At 39.8% G+C, this 27999-nt stretch overlaps 1 protein-coding gene across 1 annotated transcript in view; it reads right to left on the bottom strand.

Moving 5' to 3' along the window:
- Positions 1-11: 11 nt before the first annotated feature.
- The window catches only part of slc16a10 (solute carrier family 16 member 10), a 32775-nt gene continuing 4787 nt past the window's right edge, over positions 12-27999 (bottom strand). The window contains exons 2-6 of the mRNA XM_069514731.1: positions 11733-11877; positions 9688-10117; positions 4571-4714; positions 4044-4272; positions 12-2932 (exon numbers count right to left, since the gene is read on the bottom strand). Coding sequence (XP_069370832.1) covers positions 2706-2932; positions 4044-4272; positions 4571-4714; positions 9688-10117; positions 11733-11877 — 1175 coding nt within the window. The 3' untranslated portion in view covers positions 12-2705. The remainder of the gene's footprint in view (positions 2933-4043; positions 4273-4570; positions 4715-9687; positions 10118-11732; positions 11878-27999) is intronic.

Here is a 27999-nt window from a genome sequence, read left to right as displayed (position 1 = left end):
AAAGTCACCAAAAGTGTAAACATTTTTTTACTGTCTTGAAAATGTTGAAATCTGATTATGTTTACATAAATTGCATATACTGCAGCTCACCAAACATCCTGCAGTAGATAGAAAATATTTAGTTCACTCATGAGAGAAATGAATAATCAACCACATGCAATAGAGAGCAAACAATATACCAAACTGAGCATTAAGGGAAGAGAGCCGACAGAAATGACACAAACAGGATGGAAAAAGCAAAGCTGCAGTAAAATTTTGAGGAAGGAAAACTATTTGCACTTGCAGCAAAAAACAATGTGCATACACATAAAGAGAAGTTCTGAACAAATCCAGTGGTTGGATTGGACGTGATCGAGCCAAAATAATAAATGCAAACAATAAAATGTTAATAAACACTGAGTCACATAAGCTCATCCAAAAAGCCAAACATGGCACAGGAATCCTGTTTGCCACATGTTCCTTTTAAGTCACGATTAACACAGAAACACGTTGAATGTCAAGGCAGACTCATAAAGCTCTTCTTCTTAAAGATGTGAACTAAAACCATATCTAGATAATAAAAACACTAGATCATGCACTTTTTCTTTAGATGGCACAGATCCCTTCAAGAAGCAGATACAGGACAGTTAGCCAGTGAGCGTGATAAAACAAAGAAGTTTACAATCAAAATTCAGAGGTACAAATTAAGTAATTTCTATTACAAGAAGTTACTTGAGGCTCTCATTGGTCAATATCACAAATTTGAATCAATCTACAAATAAAGTATGAACACAGAGTGTGCTTTAAACAGTCATACATTTCATTTAAAAAAGAGGCTTGAAAAGAGAGGCAACTCATGTGATTTATAATAAAAATATAGATTTAAAGGAGAAACGTTGCCTAAGTTTCTTACAAGTAAAATAAGATATTTCATTAAAGAGCAAAGCCACAGGCAGTGAAATCATTTTCTAAGACTTTGTGGTTTATTTGCTTTTCTCTAGTCACACTGCTCAAAAACAAACACAGAGGGAGCGCCTCTGATGGAAGAACAGGACGGTCCGGGATGGGGAAGTTCTACTCTTTCACAATATCTGAGGTAGAGTGTCCCAGTTCTGCAGAGAATCATCGACCCGCAGCATCTCTACAATGGTGTTTTGTCCTCCAAAGGGTCTCTTGAGTTTCCCATAGATATGTGACAGGTTAGGATGGTTCACTGACATTAACTGTGAGCTTCAGGGTGACGCACGACAACAATAGAACAGGATTAACATTAAAATTTCAGCCATTTACATTTCAGTACATTTTGGTCTTCAGTAAATGAAATTAAGGCTTTAGAGCATTACATTCTCCACAAAAACTAAAAAAACACACATATATATATAAAAGCACTTTTCTATTGAAGGTTAATGACATGGACATATATAAGAGATTCAGTCTCTGAAATAAAAAGATACCATAAATGTGTAATACCCTTTTTATAAAGAACAGAGGAACAACAGATGCACCAGTATTTGTAGTTATTTGTGGAAGTTTTGAGGTCCATCCAAGCACACATGTTGTTAACAGAGTGACGCTTGTTTATTTACCTGGACCTCGTTCGATTGTAGTATATTAGATTGAGTATAAAGTCAAAAGGGAAAATGTTTGGGCCAAATAACAGACAAAAAGAAAAAAAAAATCAAAACTTCCAAACGAGTCTCACCACTGTGTTTTAAAAGAAATACTGCTTCAATTCACTACTACAATCAGTGAACATAGACCTAAACACAAACACAATGTTAATATGTTCCTCATGAATCAATATTTCAGGTCATCACTGACAGCGGGTGCATTAGTACAGGCAAAGTTAAAAGTGAAGTAGTGAGCTGGAGGTCACGGTACAGACTGACCATACTTCCCCCCAGATGTCCTGGCTCCAGTGTGGAGGACAGCACAGCGTGTTGACGTGTCAGTGGTTTAATGTTCTATGTTTAATGTTTTCTGCTTAAAGCTGCTTCCCTTGAAGTGTCTGAGCACCTTTACAGCTCAGACCAGCCCAGAGCTTCACTGACACTAATAATGTCTTTCACTTCACTTCTATGAAGCGATCCTCTCCGTCCCTTTGAAATACTGTGAACTCATCATCCCTGCATGTGACATTTGGTTTGCTGTAGTGTTCACTGGAGACAATGGTCAGTGTTTCCATAGACATCTTTAGCAGGACTGTTTCCTTTGAACTTAGGCAAATCAAAGATGTTGATTAAGGATTAATCAAGTAATCTAGTGTGTTGTTATATATATGCATGTCTCCAAATGTGTAAAAAATAATTGTAAAGATAAAAACTTAACTCCTTTTCCTTATGATTGTCATCTTTAGCAAGACTGTGTAGCTTTCACACTGCATTTATACGAGCGCATACTACAGCATGACTTCTTTCCTGTGACAAATATGAAATATGCATATTTCTTCCCATTTTCATTTAAGCTCACAAAGTTTTCCTGTCCTTTAAGATTAGTTCAGTCCAATTAAAATGCATAGTTCTTCAGGATCACATTCATCGCTTCAACATGTTACTCTATCTGATATGTTTCATTGCTTTGGCATTTTCTGACATTCTCCTTCTCAAGGCAGTCTCTATAATCTAAACACAAACACACACACACACACACACACACACACACACACACGGTATGTTAATGCTGCCGGTCAGCTGCCTGTCTCTCTCTCAGTCTGTTCAGGGTGACACTTAGAGGACAGACTCTCCAGTTTTGCTTTGTGCATCTTCCCGAGCCTTCTCATGCTCTATCATCGTCTGGGTGACATCTTGGTCCTTGCTCAGGACCTCCTTCTCCATCCTCTTGCGCCTGGCCTCCACCCAGGGTATCAGACACAGCACAGCTCCTCCGATAATCGGTGGGATGCCCGCCAGGTAGAAGGCCACGTCGTAGCTGCCCAGCCTGTCCCTGAGGAAGCCTGCAGCAGACGAGGAAAGAGCAAAAACAGGGATGTTGTCAGGATTCCAACAGGGGTAAGAAAAACACAGATGAAGTTTCAAAGCTCTTTGTGAAACACTCATCACATTTTCTGTCTTTCAGCATTAGACCTCACTGTGCACTCCACACACGAAGCTTACGTTACTGTACTTATATCTACAGAGCCTTATGAACATGCACGATGTAGCTTTATTCATATGCATTCCAGTGATGTCTCAAGATCAGGCCTTCACAAACAGACAACTCTGAACACAAGTCTTAATCACAGTGTTTGATTCCAGTGGACACCCTGCAAACCAAAGTGCCACAATGAACACTAGATGGTGCTGAAGACCTGTGAATATATGCAAGGAAAAAGCTCGTGTTTTTCTTTTTTATCTAGAATGTTTCTAGAATTTTAAGGATAGAAAAATGTGTCATTTTATTTATGAGACATCCCACATTAAATTAATCTTTGTAAAAAACAAGTCATATATAGAAAATGAAATATTTATATCATATATGTCATATATAAGTGACTGTAATTGTTAATGGTTCAAAACAGATTTGATAATTTTTTACAATGACCGTTGGTTTCACTTTTCAATCAATCACATTTTATTTGTATAATAATAATAATAATTGAGTCGTTTTTTGAATGTCCAGAGGGATGAGGCATTGCAAATCTCCATTGGCAGAGTATTTCACAGGGCTGGGGCCACTATGCTGAAAGCTCTGTCCCCAAAAGTCTGCAATTTTACTGTTGGTGAGCAGCCTCTGGTTAAAGGATCGTAGATTCCTGGACATTTAGCCCATGCTTTAAACGTGGCGAGAAAAAAAAGAAGAAAGACACATGTTTGGGATGAATCTCCCATTCCCTTTAACAGCCAGGTGAGCTTGTAATAAGAGAGAACACTTCAGTTTGGGCACAAGCAGATAATCTGTGACAGATTATAAACACATTGTGTAGCTACCCATGTAGAGGAATATCTTCATAATGAGCCTTAACATAACAATGACTTATTGAGTCACTGACTTCAAATCATGTATGACTTGAGCTGCCATATCTTTTTGATTGATTTGATTGTGAGGATTGCAGCAGTTAATATTACCTGCAATGGGAGGGCCCACGGTCATGGGCACGGACATCAGGCCCAGCAGGAAGCCGATGGCCTGAGACACATCTTTATCCCCAACCAGCTCGAACGCGATGGGAGCCATGATGCAGATGAAGCAGCCGTCGAACAACCCCATCAGCAGGCACACTGCAATCAGCCCACCAAAGATGTTGCACAGGGGGATCATCATGGACATGAGGCCAATGACGAAGAAGGAAGTTACCTGAGAGGAGGTGAGAAAATACCCAGAAACATTTTCCTCTTGACCATTATTTTTTTGCATCTCACAACCAAGGGAAATGGAATGTATTTACAAGGATCTTTGGCTAATTGGCCACTCACAGCACTTTACAATAAAACTTAGAACATATCATATCATATATCAAAATAGCCTTTAAAAACCCCTACTGGTTGAACATGGCACACCATGCAAACTGGATAGTATAAGGGAGACACATTAGTCCTGATAGCTATTATTTGTTTTAAGCATGTTGTTGTGACAGCTGTCGCCAGGCGCTCACCTGCAGGTACACTTTGTTTACTCCATTAACGTAGTCTGCCGCTCTGCCAAAAATGAGACGGCCCACACAGGAGGTGATGCCAATGCACATGAGCAGAACCTCTTTACTGGCATCTTGTCCAAAACGTTCCTCAACGTGCTTCATCTGTGGACAACAAAGGAAACGGATGAATGCAGCTGTCGCATGGCTCTAATCCAGTGTAACAGAGAGGATCAAAAGAATTCAGAAAATGGGGAAGAGGAAAGAGCAAAAGCAAACACAGAGGAGTACACAACCTAAGCTTTAACTTTCCAGTAAGTCTCAATCTTAATCTCCTTTTTTTATATAGTGAACAAATTCAATTCAATTTTATTTGTATAGCGCCAAATCATAATAGACATTATCTCAAGGCATTTTACACAGAAGCTCAAGACCTTAAAATCTTATTAATATTGAGAAACCCAACAGTTCCCACAATGAGCAAGCACTTTGATGCTGTGGAGAGAAAAAATCCCTCATTAACAGGGAGAAACCTCGAGAGCCAGACTCTATGTGGGAGTTCATTTGCCTCGACTGGTCGGGGTGAGCAGAGAAAAGAGGGGAGAGAAATGACTAGATAAAACTGAAAAGGAGGAGAATATTCATACACAGTGATTTATACAGTATTTGCTGAACACTTGTCATGAATGGTATGGTAATCATTCTGCATACTTTTGAAAAGTTAATCTCGGTGTAATCATAGCTGAGGTTTTGGCAGAGCTGAGGGCGACTTCAGCGATTCCAAGAAGTCCCCAGTTTTCCAGACAGAGTGGTGCCTCCCCCTGCTCTGTGTGCAGGACTTTGCTGTTGTTATCTACGACTGTACATAAAGACGGAAGACATGAATGCTGCCAATTTCAAATCCCTACTCCACAGACATCCAGAAGACATCTGCCTAACATATTTTAGCTCCAAAGACACATGGAGACACGTCATCCTCTATAAACATTACCTAGTTACAACACTCGTGTCAGATTTTCAATGTTCCTCATTGTGTTTAATCTAGTTCCCACTTCAGACCGTGAGAAAAGCACCCCAGATGTGTCCTTCCCACCCCAAGGCACCAATCTGTAAGGCTCAGAGTTCGTGAGGGAAAGAGGTGCCGGCTGTGTGAACTACTGCCAGCTACTTCTACCTCCAGGCAATTTGTGTCTGTCCTGCTCAAAGAAGCCAGAGAGTCTCCAGCCTTTGTGGTCCCCCTCACCACCCCCTATACCCCCTGATAATCACTCGAGGTGACTTATCTTTGTCACAATGCCACAATACGATGCTCTGTATTCAGAAGTGTCCTGCTCAGAGGGGCTTCTCTCACCCAAGAAGCAGTTTGACACTGGGGCATACATGCATCGGCATGAGCATCAGCAGAGGGACGGATGATACACATGATCTCAACAATCCCTTTAACGGGTAAAAACATAGAAACCTGTGAGAGGGAGGCACAAGTCATATTATCCTGCACGTACTGTATGTGGACTGTGGCGGGCAGGTTCAAACCCAGAGAGGCGTCAGTGCTAATCACTGCATCACCATGTAGCCCACACTCTCACACATTACTTACTATTTCTTCACACCAGCACGGTCAAACTTTGTACAAATGTAAAATGTATTACTTTGCTTAATCTTAGTTTTTCTTCTCGATAAGAAGTTGGGTGGTTTTTCATCTGTAGGAGTTCACTGTGGTGCCAAGTGTTGACGGTGTAAGAGCTTCAGCAGACCACGATAGATCCTACTGGTCAACTGGATAAGACACACTGTTCCTCTGCTCCTTCTGGTCAACTGGATAAGACACACTGTTCCTCTGCTGCGACATAACGCTTGCTAATCTTTGTAATGACATGAGGTGGTAATCCATATAACATGGCCTCTGTGTAAATGCTTATGGGTTTTCAGGCAGACGCAAGAAGAAGTACTGAACTCCCTGACGCATTCACACACTGCATCAGTTATGTCTGTTATGTATTCGAGGCTTACTGTGAGGTTGCAGGATGGTGCTGTGTCACGCGTTGAGTTGTTACAAATAAAAAGAAAGAAAATTAAAGTGCACCTTTGCTCCTCCTCGTCTTTAATCAAATCAGATCGTATAGATTGAGCCGTGCTTGCACCACCCAAGCTCCAGTCTGATTTTGGCATTCAGACACAAGCTGATCAATCCCGACGAACTATCAGTCTTTCTCCAAATACTACTACTGTCACCAAAATTACAATACACTGACAACACTGATAAAATGCCAGACAAAGACATTGATTTACAAATACTTACAACAGTATTATATTTTAAATGACAGATGAAACATGTTTGCTTATCAGACCAGCTTTAAAAAGCACCGCAGACTAGAACAGGATGTCGTTTGGATGTTTGCTTTTTAAAGGGCGTACGTGTCTGTCATCATGTTTTCAGGAGCCCAAGCTCACTTCATGTGATGCAACGTGCCTGGCAGAGGGACATGTGCCATAGAACATTTATAACCCTGGGGACATTGTCTCTGTTAGCACATGAGACAATGACCAATTTAAAAAATCTAGGTACATGCCAAACTAAATTTTTCTTAAGATGGTCTCTGTCATTTTAGGTAGTTCTTATCACACTGATGTCTGTTTCGGATAAGATTAGTTCTCATTTCTTATTTTAATCCATCGTGAGACGTTGATACTATGACTCTACAACACGATCACTACTGTGCAGGATCCAAATTAGGTCACCAGGTACGTAATATTTTGGCATCACTTTTGAAGTCGGAAAAAGTGGATACCACAGACTTGACTACACAGCAGTGATCAATAACAGTAACATTCTCATGCAGCAGTTCTTGGCTGCTTAGTGGTCATTAAACTGTACCTGTAGGGTGCTCCTCAATAAACACAGTGAATCAAGCTTCCACTAAAAACAAAGGCAGCTTTGTAAAAAAAAAAAGTACCTTTGTGTTCTGCTAATGTGAATACTTCATGATTCAGACATGCTGATTCAGCAGGGGACATGTGTGGCTGATAAGATCAAACTTTATGTGTTGATTATTTTTGCAAAGTAAGCAAGCAGCAGAGAGTCTATTCATATTCTTTTACTACTCTGCCCTCTCCAGTGCCACACCTTTTATCAACCCATTCACAGAGCAAACTGTCATAACAAGGCAGGCAGGTCAACATTATGTCAAATCAGCAAGACTCGAGAAGAGTGTGTGTTCTTTCCCAATTGGACTTTACTCTGTACAGCTTTATGAAGAACGACAAAAAAACACACACAGAGTTGGGGCTGTGCTCCTCTGAAAGGCTGCACTAAGCATTTTGTTTAAAGAACGCTCACTCACTCACTCACACTCACACACACACACACACACACACACACACACACACAGGTAAGGATATTGCTTTGACTTTCACTCCAAACCTCATCCCTAACATTAGCTATGACCAATTCATGCCTAACCCTAACCTTAACCCAACCATAATTGATACTTGATCACTAACCTTAACAAGGATCTCAGAAAGTAAGTTGTGTTTCATTAGGACTGTGCTTTGGTCCCCATGAGGACTGCTTGCCCTGACAAGTTAAATGTTTATACTGGATAAGAACCTAAAGAGGTAAAAGAAACGAGAACACACACACTTGCACACACACCAGAGAAAGATAAGTACGGCGCTTTCGAGGGCCTGATAGGACTCCCTTCCTGAGTGGTTGAACAATGTGCTGTTTGACCCATGTTTTTCCCTCCTCTTTCTTCCCATGCAGTGTCACAGGGATTGGGGCTTGGCCGTAAGAGCAGAGAAGGGGGTTGGGGGTTCTGTGTCTAGGGGAAAGAGGCTGCTGGCCAGGGGTGGCACTGAGGCTGCAGCCCCTGTAGTGTCCAGGTCGAAGTAGCAGACTGGGGAGAGAAGTGCGGAGAAAACAGGCTGATCTCCCTCCAATAACAGAGTCACCATGTCCAAATAAACAGTCACCTCATGAGCTCTACCAAAACATCCATGCTCTCCTCTGCAGCCCTCTTAAGAAAATGTTTTCCAAAGTCACAGTTTCACAGTTCTTAACCGAAATACAGGCTACTTCAGGAAAGCGACACCTGTTTACAGAATTAAGTCTTGACTGACATGAGAGTTGCGGGATTCTGTCTTCCTGTCATATTGGACGACTTTCTCCAAGACCGCACAGATGGTATCCCACTATGTCACCTGGAGACATAATCCTTCTGTGAGAGAAGCTACTAATGTGAACACAGTTTGTGAGATGCAAACATTTAGAATGGTCATGAGTCTCTGCTTTTGGCACCAGGTTTGTCAGTGTATATATTTGCTTTTCTGACCAGAGTTGTGTGCCCATCTTGGTGAAGGACCTGCCCATTTCCACAGAACTATGGCATAACGGTCTTCATATAAGATCAAAAACAATACTTGGCTGAGTGGTTACAGCACATGGACCTCTCACTCTCATACCTTCCCTGTATTTATTATGTCTAATAAAGCCCAAAAAAACATACTACTTGTGAGGTGTTTGTTAGAATTGTCTGTTAAAAAGGATTCTTCCATCTACCTAAAAATATATTAAATTGCGAACAAATGTCAAATGCTGTATTATTCATTTCATAAATAGATTTGAAAGTACCACTGCCTTACTTCCTCATGGGCAGAGACAACCTGATATACAGTGTATACAGTATGTTCCTAAATACTGAAGTGCACTTTAATAATCCAGCTATCCAGTGAAAAATCCTCACCCAGGTGGTAACATTCCAAACCATCTCAATGCCTGGAAGACTCCAGCTGGGGTTTCAACTTCCCTTCTTCTCACCTTTCATATTAACAACACTCACGTTGCTAATATGTGTTTTGATATCTGTGTTGTTGAAGCTTGTTAGTTGACCTCTGGCACTGACTCCACTCTCGTGCCAATGAACACATCCTAAACATGGGATTAGGATACTGGGAAATCCCAACATGGAATCCCTCAGTTGGCTTTTATGTGCTGTTATTTGTCATCACACTGACCTTCGGCCAAGAGTGATGATACCCAGTAATACAAACAACATATGAACATACACTATTTGTAAAGAGCAATGAAACTGAATTTAACGGAAAGGAGAAACTAGCACAAAAAAACCCCACAAACTTACCAGGTGGACGTAAGGCACAAAGTAGCCATAGAGGGCGGCAGGGATACCGAAGGCCCAAATGCGATATCCCAAAGACTTCCAGATATTGGTGTTGAAGATCTGGCTCATGGGGGGGCACTTTCTGCCAGTCTGTGTGTTAGTGGATCTGATGGGCAGAAGGGGCTTGTAGGTGAAGCCAGCCAGAATCAGCACAAACATAAAGATGCAGAGGACCCGCATGGTGTTATGAAGGCCCACTTTCTCCAGCAGGCCCGACAGCATAAATGGTAAAGTAATGGTGAAGATGCTGCTGCCAGCAGTAACGATGCCATTTACCAGGCCCAACCGCTTCTTGAAATAGTGGCCCAGGATGACCAGGCTGGGCTGGTAGGCAAAAGAACACCCGCAGGCGAATACTATGCCATAGGTGAAGTACATGGGACCCAGGGACCTGTGAGGGGACAAAACAACAGCATACATCACTGTACAGCTTTTCAACTCCCTGCTGACATTAATATTTTTCAGGCCATGTATATATATATATATATATACATATGTATAGCAACAACTTAGCAACATTAAATTAAGCTGCTAAAGTCTAACTGTTAGTGATTTAGTTCATTACAATACACTTGTTAATTAAACTGCTTTGCATTGGTTCTGATAATTCCAATTACAGCTGTGAATGATAAATTCATATTTTTCAGGGTTAATTCCAACAGATGGTTTTGAATCATGATACCAGATGGTTGATAAAGGTGTCCCTCAAGAATTTATGTAGGGCCCCCTGATATTTTACAAAGATAATGTTTTTTTTCCAACTGAGCAATGAAATTTCTATTTCAATATCCTTTTTTTATGCATAAGATACCATCTTTTGTGTCATTGGCTCGACCTTAACCAAGACGCCAGCAGGTCAGTACTTTTTTATCAAGTAAGCTTGTAGTAAATTTAAACTGAAGTGATAGACACATATTTGATAAGCCAATAGTGTGGTTCATCTTGACACACTCTTGTGTTTTCTTTCAACTTTAGAAATTACATCCAATAGTATGTCAAGTTAAAAAATATTGTCATCTAATGGTTTACATCTGAGTAAAGGTACAAGAGCTCCCATTGTTTTAAAAGTCTTGTCTGCGATGTATATATATATATATATCCTGTATCTGCTGTATTTGTATCACATAACTAAGACATTTTGCACCATGCATCAGAACGTGTCTGTCAACATGCCAGAAGTTTATTAAATGCAGCTTGTCAGTGACTTGATGAGTGGTTTATTACTTATTTGTTGCACATGAAGGTGATGAAATAGTGAGGGTGACACACTTGCTGCTTTGCTTGGATCAGATATTTCTGTGTGTTGGTGTTAGTGCTTCCTCACGTGTAGAAAGGTATGGGCTTCAAGGAAATGATTAACAACAGAGTGCTATGCACTGAGCCTCTCAACAGAGTAGTGTTGAAAAGTATTCTGGAAGCCTGATCGTTTCCCAAATATAGAATGAATAAATGCCTCTACAATGTAGCTGTAAGCAGATACATAGACTTCTTTAGAGTTCTAAATCTATAATTCAACTTTTACAATGTGGAAATGAACAGTTAATGAATGTTAGGTAACAAAGCATTTCTTGGTTTTAAAGCTACCTGAGACGTTTACTCAGATTGTTACCTTAATGTTACAGTTAATGTTTTATAACTCACTACAGGAACTTGATTATGTTTCTCATTATATGTACAGGATTTCATGCACATCTGATCATTATCACATAATCATGAACCTCCTCCTAATAATGTCGGTCTCTAGTTTGTTATAATGAATTGTAAGCCATGTTTATTACGATTTCAAAAACTGCTTCTGAGTGATAATGGTGTTAAAAGTTAAAGATATGTGTTACAGGTAAACAGGTTCACTTATCCAAACAGATATCCAAATAAGTAAATCTCGTGATTTTGTAATATAAACTATGAAGAGTTAACTAAATCTACTGGCCAACTGATTACAGTCACAGTTTATGTAGTGATAAGTATGATCCTGCTTGAATTAACACATTTATTTGCTTCCTTACGTGACAAAGGAGCTGGCAAGGAGGCCAACCAGGCCGACCGCAGCTCCGCCCACTGCAGTTATCCTGCAGCCAAAGATGTCGGTGAATACGCTGACGATTGGAGAGCAGAAGAAGATCATCCCCATGGAGAGTGAGCCCACCCATGCTGCAGGAGAAACAGAGTGAGAGCAAGAAAGGGTGAATGAATGAGGAAATCTGACATAACAAGCTGTAAGATTATCATTCACATTCAAAACGGAACATTGCTAAAGATACAAAACAATTGTCTGCTATAAGATGGTTTTAATGACAACAAAGCAAAGCCCAATGATGCAATAATAGACCACTGACACACTCTTGTATCCATGCACACAAACAAATACACCGTACAGCCCGTTTACTCAGGAAACTTTCTTGGGCATAATTATACTCCACATTGTTTGTGTCTGGATACATTTTTCTTTGTAACCTTGAAGAAAACATGCATGTAGCTGTCACTTGGCTTTCTAAGTGTATATGACTAAAACCTGAAACAGCAGGAAAAGAAAGAGTTGAGAGGACATGAAGGAGTGATCAGAAAAACACTTTGGCCTAATATATTAACACTACTACAACACAAAGATAGCACAGAGATATATTTTACCTCTTGGATACATGATAAAAAACTGTACAGCACCCTTTACTAGCTGACACTGTCTACATGTTATCATTTTGTACATCATTTTTCCTTTATGTGTAAAATTAACTGTCAGTGACCACTCAGACAGACCACGTCTGTCCACACTCATATCTAAACTTTGTCCTAAATGGTTATATTTTTTTAAATCTTACACACCAAAGATAATTCACTAAAAATGTATATACGACTTCAGACACACACAGCCACTGTGATGGAGAGAACTCAGCTAATATGTTAACATATGTGAATGCGGGGGGGATAATGACCTGTGAGAAATGTTTATAGAGGAGGAGCACAGAGGACCAATGACGAACTTTGTCATGTGCTGCAAAGACACATCATCTGAAGCGCAACATCAGCAAAACCTGAGGGCTTGTGGTGGGCTACCAGAGAAAAAGGAGGGCCTCAGCCATTTCTGGTTGGGAAGGGGAAGTGGGGAAGAGGAAGTCAAGAGGGTTGACTCCTAAGTCAAATTTCTTGTTTGTCGCTCTACACCCACTACAGCCGCCACTTAAGCTAAATGCTTTTATTGATGAGCTCTTCTGACTTATTATACCTATATATAACAAAACTGTCATCCTTGGTGATTTTTGCTATCCTTCTATCCTCTTTCCTCATGATTTCCTAAATACTAGCTTAAATCAAATTGATGAAGGTGCTACACATTTAAAAGACTGTACCTCAGGTTGGATCCCCACTAGTGGTTTTCACCCTATAAATTGGACTTTTATGTCTCAGATCACAAAGCTGTTGTTTTTAATGTCCCCTCATCTCCACCCACTGTTGATCCCTGTGCTTCTGTCCTGTCACACATTTTTACTGATGACTCTGCGGGAAATTCTGTGACGCTTTCGCCAACCCCTTAAACTCGAGCTCTCTTGTGCAGGAACAGCACCATGATGACTTGGTAAATTCATTCAGCAATATCTGCCTCTCCATCCTGGATGAAATCCTCTCAGACTCAGATAAAAACTCAAATGAAGAAAGACTAAATGTAAATGGATGTCTGATATACTGAAAGTCTTTCTTGACATTTAGCATCCTAAAGCCACATGGTCTGCTATCAGACTTCCCTATAGCTCTCTGAAGTTAATGCTGACGGAACAGAAATCCTGATGTTTGCGAAACCAAATAATGTCAGTCGGATAGAAAGGCAACCTGGGAGCCTAATGTAATACTATTAAGTCAATTTCAAGACAGGTTTTTAAAATGCATTCTGACATTTTACTTTTTCAAGTTTAAATCAAAAATTACATCTTTACTATTATAGAAAGCTGACCTGCACTGCCTTCAATCAGTTTACAGTGCTGCTTCTAGAATTATGACTGGTTCAAGTAAAAATAATATATGTAACAATAATGGCCTCCATAATTCTGCACTGGCTTCCTCTTTACAACCAGTTTTCAATGCATAGGAAGAATTTGCAAACCCTCTATGGTTCAGGGAGCCATCTTAGATTAGCTGGACCACTAAACTCAGGAATGACCTATCAACTGACTTTAGATTTTCTGCATCTGATACTACCTTTAAACCCCTTCTTTTTCTTAATAGCTTTTATCTCTGCAGGGATTTTAATTTAATATAATTGTTTAATGATGTTGATGATTATTACTATTATGATTGTGGTCGTTATTATTATTATCATTATGCCTGGGGGCACTTTTAGGTGTCCAATAATATCACGGTCTGATACTAGATAATAGTATAGGTAGGATAAAAACGACTAGACGGTTGAGGGACAAGCCTGCACATGTGGCACAAGTGCAGAAGTTGTTTTTCTCAATTCTGAGGGGAAAATATTAGGAAAAGGTAGAGCAGCTGGAGTTTCAGTGTTTTTGTTGTCTGTTTTTCACATGTGTAAAGAGAGAGTGCTGTGTCAGGTTTCAGGGATATTACTGGTTTTACCAGTGTCTTTATTCTCTCTGAGTCCTCATCTCACCTCACGCTGTCAGTATAACACACTCTCAGGTTTCCCCAAGAGAAGCAGTGAAGCAGCTTAGAACAAAAACACCCTGCTTTCCTGATATGATAAATCACAATTGTACAGTCTAGCCAGTCAAGTAAATCGATTCATTGTTAAGAAATTCAAACTGCCAAATGAAGGTTGATGTTCAAAGTAATGATGTTGACATGGTAATGGTTTCGCAAGAGATGTTTACCATGATTAGTTTAAACTTTGTGTGTTACATGCTAACATTTGCTATTGTGCAAACTAATAATACACACAAAGAACAGCTGAGGTTAATGTTTATTAGTTTTGTAAGCATGTGGTTATAATAGTACACATTCAAACTGACCTGATAATGGTGGTACATTACAAGTCAATAGGATCACCTAATTTATTCTACTAAATTCTAAATCGTTAACGTCTTTATTAGATTAATCTGAAGGTCAAGTCATTTCTTCCCTAAAGGCAGTAGGATTCTGTACAAAATAACATGTCAAACCATCTCTTACTTTTTGAGACATTTCACTCCAAACTGATTTTAACACTAGGGAAAATGTCAACTGATCACCAAAGAGTTGGACCAAAGCGGTGAACCAACAACTGACTGACATTGCCATCTGTTGAGCTATGCCTTTAGTGTTGCCAAAAATACATCTCCAGGGTTTGTTTCACATATCATCTTTTGGACAGATATTTTGCACAACTTTGTCACACCAGAGAATGTCGAAAGTCTGAGATATTTAAATGATCTCTAATTATATAGAGCTTTTCTAGTCTTGATGACCACGTAAAGTGTTTTTACAGTTTTGCTATCCACCCATTCACACAAACATTCATACAGTGCATCTGTACTTCCTCTATCATACGTCGCTCATACACTGCCAGCACAGTTGTCAGGGGCAATTTGGGCTTCAGTATCTTGCCCAAGGGAATGGGGGTACAGGGCTTGATCCGCCGACCTTCTGGTTAGTTTACGATCTGCTCTATCTCCTGCCTCAGTCGGCCCACAGTCAGGCATTTTTGTACAGACTCTTTGGGACCTTTCCTTCTTCTTAACCAGCTTTTTTTAAGCCAGCACACTGCCAAAACTTCATAAGATTTCTTCCAGACACTGTGGTCGGAAGGACGCCCCAAATTCAATGGGATCTGCTCTGCCTAGTCACATATTTGTGGGGATATCAGCTCCCTTTAAGCAACATAATGTAATAAATGGCAGTGGACAAGAAAGGCAAAGAATCCCTCGAAGACAACAGGAAATTGTTGTTATGGTTTCATCTGCTGGCTTTCTTGATTTAAAAAGCATTTACGCTTCAGACAGAGGAATTTCACATTGAAAAATGTAATTTCAGGATTCTCTCTGTCCCAGTGACCATCCATCGGTAGCCGCGGGACACTGACAGATGAGGCAGAGTTGCCTTAAGATGTCTGTCTGCTTTGCTGGAAAACCCCTCTGCTCTGAACTCAATCACCCCACAATGAGTGAGCCGACAGCAGCGAACACTGTAAAACACTGTTTCTTAAAAACCTGTATTCAAAAGCAACACAGATGACACTATACCGATAGTTCTTGGACTATACAGACGTAGAATGCAAATCCTTGTTTTCCAGTCGTATCAGCAGTTTGCTGTTTGACCCTCTTGTGCTGCCTGGAACATAACAATAAGTGCATGAATCGGATATCGTTAGTTAGGGCTGTAGAGCTTGGCAATTGACCGAAAATGTATTGAAATTGACATTTACAACCTCTCACTGACATTTTCATGTCAGTTAATTCAGTTTCTACTTTCCCCAATGCGTGCATTCAAGAACTATCAGGTTTTGCAGCGGCGGAGCGGCTACATTGAACCGTGCCGTACTACCCTGTCCTCCCTCCTCACTCCTCTGCTGACCTGCACTAACTTTACCAGTTATTGGGACACGTACAGTACTCGAAGTTTACTTTTGTGTTTGTTAGAGTTTATGAGACCCGTATGCAACGTTGAAGAAAAAGTCCAACAATCGAGACCTAACGTGACACACACAGCCAGGACATAAAGTGACCAGAATGATCCAAATTCATGATCTGATGCAGAGACAAGCAGACACACTCTCCTGCAGACAGGAGAAAAAGCTCTTCCCCCAGATTGTGACGCAACTTGGTGTTGCAGAAGAAGTGATGTCCTGTTTATCCATGAACATAAATATGAATTCAGAAGGTTTTTATAAAGATAAGGGGGCATAGAATAATCTTTCATTAATCATTATCGAGGTAAAAGTTTAAAAAGTTTAAACATTGTGATATTGACTTGACATCTTATCACCAAACCCTAGTGAGATGAATTGACAAAGTTTTTATGTAACCATTCATTATTCATGTCTTCTTGCTATTTCAACAGTTTACCCATGACTTTTATTTATGTAGTCAACATTTTTTGTAATTTCCTCCAGCTAATAATTTCAGCCCTTCATTATTAGCATTTCTCCAGTTTCTCCATTTGCCTCAGTGAACCAGTTCCAACATTTATCTTTTTGACACACACACACTTAATCACATCACATGGTGTTACTGTGTTCCAGCTAGGGTTACAGTGGGGTCATAAAAACTGATAATTATTACTATCATCATTTTTTCTTTACTGGTTTTGAAAACGTGTGCATATCTTGTTTTGTCCTCGATGGCCTTTCAGACTCATCAGGTGTCAATGCAATACACACACAAACACATGCACACACACACACACACCAGAGAATTACATGGTAAATGGTCTGTATTCTAGTCTTGATGACCACTCAGAGCACTTTACAGCAGTTTTTGCTGGCAGGTGCAGCTGCCTTGAAAATGGTGTTGTCTGGGTGGACAAATATCAAGTCTGCCAGAGGAGGGAACACCGTATACATGTTGGCTCATCTTACAGAACATCCTCTGACTGTGCAGATGAGTAACAATGGTCTGATGATATAACATTCAAAAGAAGAACAGTCACAGGGAATATTTTCATTTTCCTTTTAATACTTACGTACAAAGTTCATACTTGCATACTTCAAATTATTAATATTCCTTCAAATTAGTTCAGCTTTACTTTGTATGCAAAGACCAACAGGGGTAAATGAACCTTTGGTAAACAATAGCCAATAAGACCAAATGTGTCAAGCATAGAGTGGCCCTAATGGATCCCTGATGATTTGTGAATAAATTGAGTGTTTAAAGCAGCTGGCTGGAGGGTTATCTATTTACCAAAGTAATGGAAACAATGAATGACCAAGCATACTTTGGCTCATACAACAGTGTGCGATAGGCCATTTTCCTGGCTTGGTCAAATAAACAGCTTGTTCCTGTAGCACATTTTAGGAATCTGTTGACTAAACATGCTCTGGATAATATTCATGCTGGAGAATAAAGGCAGGCTTTAACACCAGATACCACTTAAAACTCTGGCTGTTACACTGGAATAAACACAAAGTGATGGTGTTAATAAATTAACTAAAACGCACACAAACACACACACTACACCACGAACCAGATGTCCTGCTCAACATGGAGCCTTGAAATACGGTCTATTAATTGTCTCTGGGGGTTACACATCTTTGCATTTTGTAAACTGCTGAAATTACCATTAACATCTTTTGTCAAGATTTGACAACTTCTTTGTCTTTCTATTCCAACAAATATTAAGTGTGAAATTGTTTTGTTTATTTCAGACAAACTGCTGCTAAAAATACATAATTTCCTGTGGTGGAAAATAATTCTCCTGAGCTTTGCTATAGTTCAACTTCTTTTAATGTCAAAAAGTTGTAGCTTTACTTGAAGTTTTGTGCTACAACTCACCTCACATTCTTTCTTCCAGTGTTACCTGCAGGGTAACGAACACCTCTGGCCTTTCTGCTGGATGGGGAAACACAGTACACAGCACTGGGTCTGCACTGACAGACGTAACGGGTGGCCCAGCTCCATTATTTCTGAAACTGCTGCTGCAGTGGATCCTCCATTTAACAGCTTCGACAGCCAGCTCACTTTACAATCACATTTTTAGACTTATACGGGTCAGGAAGTGAATCACACTGTACTTGAACTCTCTTTTGTCTCACACAGGGCAGAGTAATATTTCTTTTGGTCAAGACTGAGAGGACAAAGAAAGAAAGAAAAGCAAGAAAGTTTTTTAAAAAAGGCAAGAAAACGTGTGGCATTGTGTATAGAGAGCTTTGTGTTTCCCAGCTGGCCTTGGATTGCATCCTGCCACAGCTTTGTTTCCAAACGTTTGTCTCATTAGAAAAAAAATTGGCAACGCACTCTCCTTCTAAAAAAACCAAAGCAGGGCGAGTGACAGGGTTAACGGGTTTACAAGCTGTGGCCTATGACAAGCTAAGCATGTTTGGCACATCACTGAAACTCATTACAAATGCCCCTACTGAGGGAGTATTAACAAAAGAACCACTGGAACATCTCCACAGCTGACTTCTGTTTGCTCTGAAATTTGTATCTGTTGCCATGATAAACCATAGATGAAGTTCTTTGAATATGTATAATCTGGGCTGGACTGGACTTCAAGACCAAAGAAGCACTAAAGTTTATGTTAAATCAAATGTGAAGATGATACATGAGTTGTCAGGACAACAGCTCTCTCATTACTAGTTACAGTAAGTGAGAGGATGATATTAAAGCAGGGAATGTGTTTTTTTTTTAGATAACAGGATCACATTATTAGAAAAAAGCCATGTGGTGCGGGGCTGTTTGCATGCACCTTGGTGTTACACTGATCCTTTCTAGCCTTAATCAGAGAAGCCCAGGTTATTAATTTACTATAGATCATAATTAATCCCTATTCAGACAGGAATAGCTCAACAGGAGGAGGTACAGTTCAAATAATATTCAGCTGGACTCTAGATTTTAGAAAAAAGACATGAATTATTTTTTTTTAAATGTCCCATGCTTTATAACTGCACAAACAAAGGTTTTTTTTAGAATTAAATGTAAACTGAAAAGACACAGAAAGGTCCTCTTGGCCCTGAGTGCACAATGTAGCATCACAATCACTGCTTCATCTCCTACTTTAAGCAGCTGGAAGCCATTTGTACAGAGGTGCTCCATTGGAGCTCTGTTTTTTCTGGCCTCCCACCACAGGAAGAGAAATCTGCATTATGATGCAGTGAAAACGTCAGGGGATCAGGCAGAGAGTAATTTATGGCTGTGTATAAAACAGGGAGAATACACGTCATATGTAGAGTATGCTTGGAATGACTTCCCGGATGCGAGAGGTCCATATGAAAAATGGGAGTTGTGTTCTGTGTAACAGGAGAGAAAAAGGGGAGGCGTGTCAAAGCTGGTTTGTGATTGGGGGAGCTTTTCATCCACCCCATTTTAAGTGCATAGTATAGAAATGGTAACAAGCCATTTCCATACATGTCTCAGCCATTTGCATTTGCCCCAGGGTGCCACAATATGTGCAGAATTACTTCAACTGGTCTTATTTTGTCTCTATGAAGTTTGAAGATGGAATAGTCTCATCAAAGTTATGAGCGAAGTCCTTCATTGAGGTTACTGAACTGAAGGTAAAATATGACTTTAAATAAACACAATACAGAAAATAAAATCTTTTTTTTAATCATTGCATATTGCCGGCAGCACTCACACACATTCTTTTACTCTAACTTTAAAATGCACATATAACAAAGTCCCAGTGCAGAGGCTGTCTGTGCTAACTTTCTAAGCTCAGTAACAGACCTGACTGATCTTATGTCTCTGATGGTGCTGCACTTGATGTTTGAAGAGGAGCTGTCATTTACAAAGTGAATTACCACCAAGACAAGACGCACAAGGGATTAAAGTTAAATCAGAGTTTGCCTCCTTCACCATTTATGAGCTTTAAAGACGAAAAAGAATGCTTCATCCTTCATGCCCACTGACACAAAGCAAGTAACATAAGTAGCTGTTTCTTTTATAGCTATCTTTCTTCTTTTACATACAGGATTGCAAAAGAAGCCGAACTGTGATGGAAACACAGTCAAACGCATCAAATGTCATCAACTGAGTCAATTCTTATTGATTGCATTGACTTTTCAATATATTATTAATACCTAGGGGCAATGACCCCAGCTGTAGAGATTCAGTACATCCCACACCTTTTCAGTCATTCAAAGGTTGCCTGACAGCAGGCCAACATATCAATCTGCTCATGCTGTCTTCCAGCCCCTCAGGCTGTGGCCTGATGATGTGTGTCATGTGCAGGAGCTTTAACAATTGGTCCTTCTGCTGCCACTAAAGGCCTGCTCCAGGCTTTATCTCTTGGCAACCTTCACCTAAACTCACGCTTACACTCCACTGAGATCAAACAGCCTGTTAAATATTAACCTGTGTGTGCTTAAAACTTGTCATATCTTTTTGGACTGCTTAGATCCATATAATGTGGTTTTTTATGACTTAGTTTGCCGAAACAGGCCAGCAATTGGAGCTCCACATTCAAATTTTCTTAAGTTTATATGATAAACTGTTGGGGCTACTTGAAATTAAATTAACGGACTGAGACTATTCCCGGTTGGGTTTCTGCTGGAAAATGACAAAATCTTCAGAAAGTGATTCAACACAGCAAGACTATATAAAGTCTCAAATAAGACAAAAGAAAAATTTAAAGTCTGGGGAGGCAGATCCTTGGAGGGTTGCAAAGACCTCCGTGTTATACCCAACGGTACCCTGACTGCTGTTATGTGCTGGGATGAAATTTTCAGGGCTTGTGCAGTGGGCACTAGGTTCCTCCTGGTGCAGGACAACGCCCGGCCTCATGTGGCCGGAGTGTGTAGGCAGATCCTGGATGATGAAGGCATTGATGCCATTGACTGGCCCTCACCTTCCCCTGACTTAAATCCAATTAAGCACAAGTGGTCGCCAACCTGTCGATCGCAATCGACTGGTCAATCTCAAAAGTTTTCACAGTCAAAGCCTTTGTAAATATTGTGCATTGAATAGATAAAGTGGCCCATACACTGAGCCTTTAGCTGAAATTACTAAAATAGTAAATATGACTTAGTGGGTTTTTTGGTGTCAGGGTGGTAGATCTCAGCTTACGTTTGGAATTAAAATGTGATCTTGGGCTCGAAAAGGTTGGTGACCCCTGCCATACACACAACTGAATCACACTATGAGTTGCCGTGATGAAATTCATGCAAGTTGGATCAGTCTGTGATTTCAGTTTTTTATTTTTATTTTTGCTGTGGTTTTGAATCCAGCCCTCAATGGGTTGGTGATTTTGCTTTCCTGTGAACGTCATTTCATACTTTTTTATTTGAATCTTCTCTCTCCATTATCCTGTGAAAGGCCAGATGGTCTTACAGCTGTATGTCAGGCTGGGGGCTTATTGCATTATGTAAGCATGGCATTTATAATCTCTTGATACAAGTAAAGAGTACACAAGCAACAGCGACACAAAATAACTGCATTACTTCCTGTTGATATGTAGAGGAGCTGCAAAAACACACTAGGGTCAGGGTCAGAGTTCTTGTTGATGGATTTATGGCTCCCACACTAAAATTACGTTCTACCTAATGTTGGCAGGGGCGGGTCAAACTCCAACCAATTACTGGTGTGTCAGCTGCCTGGCTGCAGTTGAGCCTGTTGTTGTGAGCACACTCAGCGTGGCGGCCTTTCACTGACAGTGATACTGAAAAAATGTTTTCAGCTTAACCCCAGTGACAAAATATCGACTCCAGCTGCATGTTTTCCTTAGTCTGAGTGAAAAGGATATTCAGGAGAAGTAGAGGCTCTTGACTTCTCTTTATTGACACAAAAGTATATCAACCACCAGAGGTCAGGTTACTTCAGATTCATCAAAACAGCCCAATCAAGGACTGTAAACCCATGTCTGGTCCAAAGGTCTTGGTACATGCGGGTAAGTGGTTTTAATGGCATGAGGCCCAGGAACAACCTCCATCTGGCATTCCCACAGGGCGGGAACCAGAGTCTGTAACACAGATGTGAAGGCCACCGGCCTCACAGTTCAGACCAGTCTATGAGATGGACCTCCCCGCCCCAGCATCGTGTATCATGATTGGTTGATATACCAAACAAATTTCCCAGGTTTGTGTGCATTAGGTGTGGAGCCAGAGAAGACAACACCTGTCATGTGAGAGTTGAGGATGTTGAGCAGCCTGTCATGATTAACTGGTCTTATACAGAATGTGCTTTTGGAAAATTCTTCATGATCCCATTTGGTTTTCACAAGTGTATTCATGCCACAATACCCAAGATATGATATTTTATATGAGGTTTTAGTGAAGGACGTTTTTTAATAGTTTTCTTCAGTTTTGATGTCACAGGCTATAGGTTCTGTGAAGAGCATACCGTATTTCTTTAGATGATGAAGTAGATCCTGCTGAGACAAAAATGTGCTTGGCAGGACATGGTTGCAATTTACTTTTTATGTTTGAATCTCATTATGTTTAATCATAGGGATAAGATAATTCCATGGTTGTCAAAGAGCTCTAACAATGTTAGTTGATTAAATAACAATGAGCTTTGAGGGGCAGTAAAGAAGTAAATGACTGCCTTATCAGAACAGAAAACTAAGATGAAACCATGCAAACGATAGGCACTAATTAAGAGAAAATAGCAGTGAACAGTTGTCTGCATGATAAATGTAACAAGCTGCCTACCTTATCAACTGAAATCGTGCACACGGAATTTAGTGCCATGTTGTGCAAGAGGTCAACTACAGCTTGTCACAGCTCACAGCTAAGTAATCCAGGGTCCTATTCATTCATCCATGGTTCCAAAAATGAAAGGACACACATACTAATTTAACTAAAACAGGACTAAAGGAAGATGAGTTTCAAAAGCCAACACAACTGTCCAACTATTACAGATGACTTCTTGTCCTTAATGCTTTTATTACATCATTTTGAGATGTATTCTATAATTAGTATTTCAATCCTGTAATGTAAAGTGTTAACATGTTTTCATGTTGAAGTATATTCTCTCAGCACAGGAGTATGAATGTGAGAAGACGCGTGTTGCAACATGTGCGTTGGTATGACTCTGTTGGATCTCACAACACAGGCAGCTCAGATGTGTTTTCAAAGAGCAATCAAATGTATTTCAGCCCCAGAGAAGGACATGAAGTCGATATTATGTACTGTTTGCTAATGGTGGCTATTGTTACTTAAGTATTAATGCATGTTAAAGAACATTAATGAATTAATGAGTAAATGTTTGATTAGGAATCAAGTGAGTTGGTCATAACTCCATGTTATGTGGAATGCTTTCCTCTGTGTTTTAATGACTGGACCATTTGATACATACTGTTCAGTCAAATTGCACCCACTAGTATAAATGAATATAATAATAACATTGTCCCCAAACAAAGTGACTGGGAATATGAGGCAGAATGTGGAGCTGTGTCCCAGTCCGGGGTCTGCATCCATCAGAGGCTGTATTTGAAGACACATTGTGTAAAAGTGACGCAACTAGGTTGTCCCATTTATGCAGCATTTTTTCAAATTTGGACACAGAATGCGTTCTTCCATTTTTCTTAACAATGGATCCAAGGATGGATCCTTCCTGCGCCAACCTGTCCAAGGGTTCATTTCACACCAGTGAAAAAATGCTTAAAAAGTTGAAAAAGTAAGTCCCATTTTTTAATACAAGTATTAGGATTTAACTCTGACAGTAAATGTTAAAAAGCAAAGGGACCAAAAAAAACCTTAAAAAGTATTTACATAAAATTTGTGATCTTAGCAGGTGGGAGTGCTCAAAGCAGCTAATGCTGCATCGGAAACCAAATGTGATATTCAGGCAATTCGTGCTGTGGGATCAGATGTTTATTAACCATCAGAAGGAGGAGGACTACTGACTGACGTGACTACAGTTGCTCATTGTACAGGTTGTGCATGTGTGCATATATATATATATATATATATATATATATATATATATATATATATACTGAACTTTACACACTGAACCTCTCTTTGGTTACTAACCAAATAATTTGCAGTTACCATATCTGCCAACATTTAAAGAATATAAACATCTCATCATGCTTCTTTAATATGTGACTGATAGTGAGTAGCACCAGGTCATATCTAAAGTGCAGAATGGCCCAAGCCTTGCAACTCTAAGATAAAGCCCCACTTGTGCCAAAAACAACCTCCTTATATTGAAGTCATGCTCTAAACGTGCACTAGTGTGTAATGAGAAACATCTGCTAAAAACAAAAGCTGTGGTCATAAATCTTACCTCGGTTTAAATTTCTCTACCGCAGCAGTGCATAGTTTCCCTATACATCCATAAGTGCAAGACACCGAGGGCGAGGACTGCTGGCTGAAGCTGCTGTGGTAGATGCAAGGCAAACTGCTGTCTTAAGATAAATTGAGGTTGCAGAGGTGGGGTCATCTAATGTCATATTAATGTGAGTGTAGTTCCTCTTCAACAGTTTGAGCACAGTTAGTTCCTTCTGAGGACTAACTGTAACTAAAATGAAGGTTTAATAGAAATCCTCATCAAAACTACAATTACTTGACAATAATTTCCTGCCCACAGCAATAAGACTGTACAATTATCACCTCTAATAGTACTTGCTAGTAATTACTGCTGCAATAACTTTATTTATTTATTTATTTTGCACATATTATTTTCATATTAACTGTACTTCATATAGTCATATTTATTACTTTAGCCATGTTCCAAACAAATACTGCTATTTTGCACCTTGTCTCTTTGTAGCTTTTTGTTTTCTTTACTCTTTGTGAATGTCCTTAACCTGCTGCTGTGATACAACAATTTCCCAATTGGGATCAATAACGTACATCTATCTATCTATAATACAAAAAAAGAGAAATGAAGAAGAACAAGTAATAATTTAATGTCTTGTTTATTAATTCCATTTTCAACATTTTATATTCTGTAAAATTGATTAGCTGAATTAAACATAATTGAACTAAAGTAACTATGCATATGATATTATAAGTAATAACATTTTGTCATCATTAAACACTATTTTCTATCAAAGTAGAACCAAGGATATCCTTCTCAATAATGAGGATGACAATGAAATATAAAAATGTTTTGTCCAGCTGTAAGTCATCCCCAGACCTCTCACAAAGATAATCAAATCAGTCTGTGACGACTAACAGTCTTTAAACTGCAGGTCTTATCTTACAAAAAGACCAATATCAGAAGGACAGGGATCCCACCATAATGATCCATGATGTTACTCATTCTGACCCTCACAGTGGCTGGCCCCTCCCACTTCCCCCTTGCCATCCTCTGCACTTCTTCTCTGCCGGTGTCCGACTTCCCAGCCACTCGGCTGGGTGATTAGTGCAGGAAGTACTGAACTTCATGTTTACTTTGGGAAAATGTAAACAGGTTTTGTAACAATACACAGATACATGTGCACTCAAGTCAGGAGCTGGACTGATGCAAGGGAAACAGGGCTGACCCTAACCTCCATTGTTATCACAATAGCATGAAACCTCTAAATCAAAACTGTACATCCTTAGTGACACACACATTGTCAGTGTCACCTGCAGATTTTTTATCTTAAGGGAGAACATTGTTATAAATCCGTAATATATTATTATTTTCTTTTGTGGAGTTTATCATTGTATCACTGATCTGACTTTGCACACACAAGGAAAACCTGGTGTCCCAACAACTGCAAAAGCTCATACCAAGTAGGGACGGGCGATATGGACTAAAAAATGTATCCCGATAACAGAATCAATTATTTATTAAAAATGTATTAAAACGTTTTGGCACTCAGGTTGTCAGAAAACACTGCAAACAGCAAAAACTTAGCTTATAAAAATCTCAAAGTAGTGCAACTGCAAATACAATCTAATAAATTAAGAAACAAAACAAATAAATAAAAGTTCCACAACTCCACTGTACACAGCATTGTTTGTAACCCATCACGGCACTCTTCGTACATCTTAGGCAAAATACTTCCTTGAGGGCATCTTGTACCTAGCGTCCATTTTATGGATCATTCGTTTGAATCCTGCTTTCTCCACAGTATGGAGTGGCAACATATCTTTCGCCAGGCAAAACGCCACTGCCTCCGTTAATTCTTTCCACCGTTTGCTTTGATGATCATACGGTGTGGAATGAGCAAATGCATCGGCTAGTTTCGTCTGAGTTGTTGGTTTCTTACTAGAGGCTTTGGATGAAGATGACGTTGCTTCTGCATCCTTGCGCATTTTCTGGCTATCGTCATATTCTTGAGTGTGCTTATGTTTGAGGTGGTGGAACAAATGAGTGGTGTTACTGTCCTTTGTAGGCACTATTTGTTTGCAAACCTTGCACGTTGTAAATTGCTGCTCCGTGTCAGACTTTTTAAAACCAAACCAGTTCCAGATAATGGAGCTGGAGCCTCGTTTAGGAACGAGCTCCTCGCTGCCTGGCGTATCTGTTCCACCTTCCGCCATTGTTTGTCAATATTTCAAACGTGTTGGGCTGCCAGTGTGTCGTGCACATATATACGTCATCAATGGGAATTTATCGTTTTTATCATGAGATGAAATATTCTTACCCTGGGGAATGTTTTTGACTATATGACATTTCGCACATTGCTAACACCAAGGTGGTGATGTCATACAGCAGAAGAGAAAGCTGTTCACCTCCTGCTGCCATGTAACCATTAAAACAAAGCTGGCTCCAAAGAAGGTGTGCAGTTAGTGAAACGTGACAGCTAGTAAAATTCTAACACTACAACACCACTTACTAGAGCTCCTCGGTGATTCCAACTAAATGCAGCACTGACAGGCAGACCGTAAGAGGTCTAGACGGGGGCTGACAGCTGGGTGAGCTCTCACAACAGATTACAGTGTAAGAGCAGAGAGAGAAAAAAAACACTGCTGTGCATGGTACTCACATCGCAAACATGCTCTTATAAAACAAAACAGCTGAAATTGAGAGGTGAGAAAGCAAAGTCCCACCCCATGAAAGGATAGGATGGCAAACTAAACATATGTTGGAGACGAAAAACAGAAAGATGAAGAAAAACAAACTATAAAAGCGTTGATGCTAGAAACAGTTACTTTTGAACACATAGAGCGCTCAACTTTTTAAATTCACTTTAGGTCTTGTGTGTAGAATTTCAGGAGATCAATCAGCAAAAATTTAATATGATTTCAAAATCATTACCTTAGGATGAGCACTTTCCACCAAGTTAGCCAGGTTGCACCACAATGTTTTTACAGTAGCCCAGAATGGACAAACCAAACACTGGTTCGAGAGAGTACAACCTTTCATATTCTAAGATTTCAAATGCAGCATTGATAAGTCCATGTTTTTGCTTGCAGTCTTTCTCTTCTCTATCTATGTTGGTGCATTGCAGTATATCTTGGCACACGGCTGCCACCAGTAATTCAGAGGAATGCTGTGAAATCATTGGCAGGACTGTGTATCATCATCACAACAGCCACGTGCTGGTGCATGCACAAGGTAACAGTGCCATAACAGTCAAAACCTGGAGGTCAACAACTCGACATGGAACATTTAACAATAACAGATGAAAAGCAAAACTAATTTCAGTTGCGTGCCACTGCAGATGAGAGCCATCACAACTAATAGTGGACAATTCTCCTAAACGCTGGATATCCTAAATGACAAATATGTTGATTCCAATGCCTACATATTTAAAACTCTTACTTTCAACAATATCAATACCAACTACCTGAACACTCAAAACACA

The sequence above is a fragment of the Paralichthys olivaceus genome, chromosome 19 (genome assembly GCF_024713975.1).
Source record: "Paralichthys olivaceus isolate ysfri-2021 chromosome 19, ASM2471397v2, whole genome shotgun sequence".
Taxonomy (NCBI): domain Eukaryota; kingdom Metazoa; phylum Chordata; class Actinopteri; order Pleuronectiformes; family Paralichthyidae; genus Paralichthys; species Paralichthys olivaceus.
The sequence above is the reverse complement of the archived record's forward strand: the minus strand, read 5'-3'. Positions and strand labels throughout refer to the sequence as shown.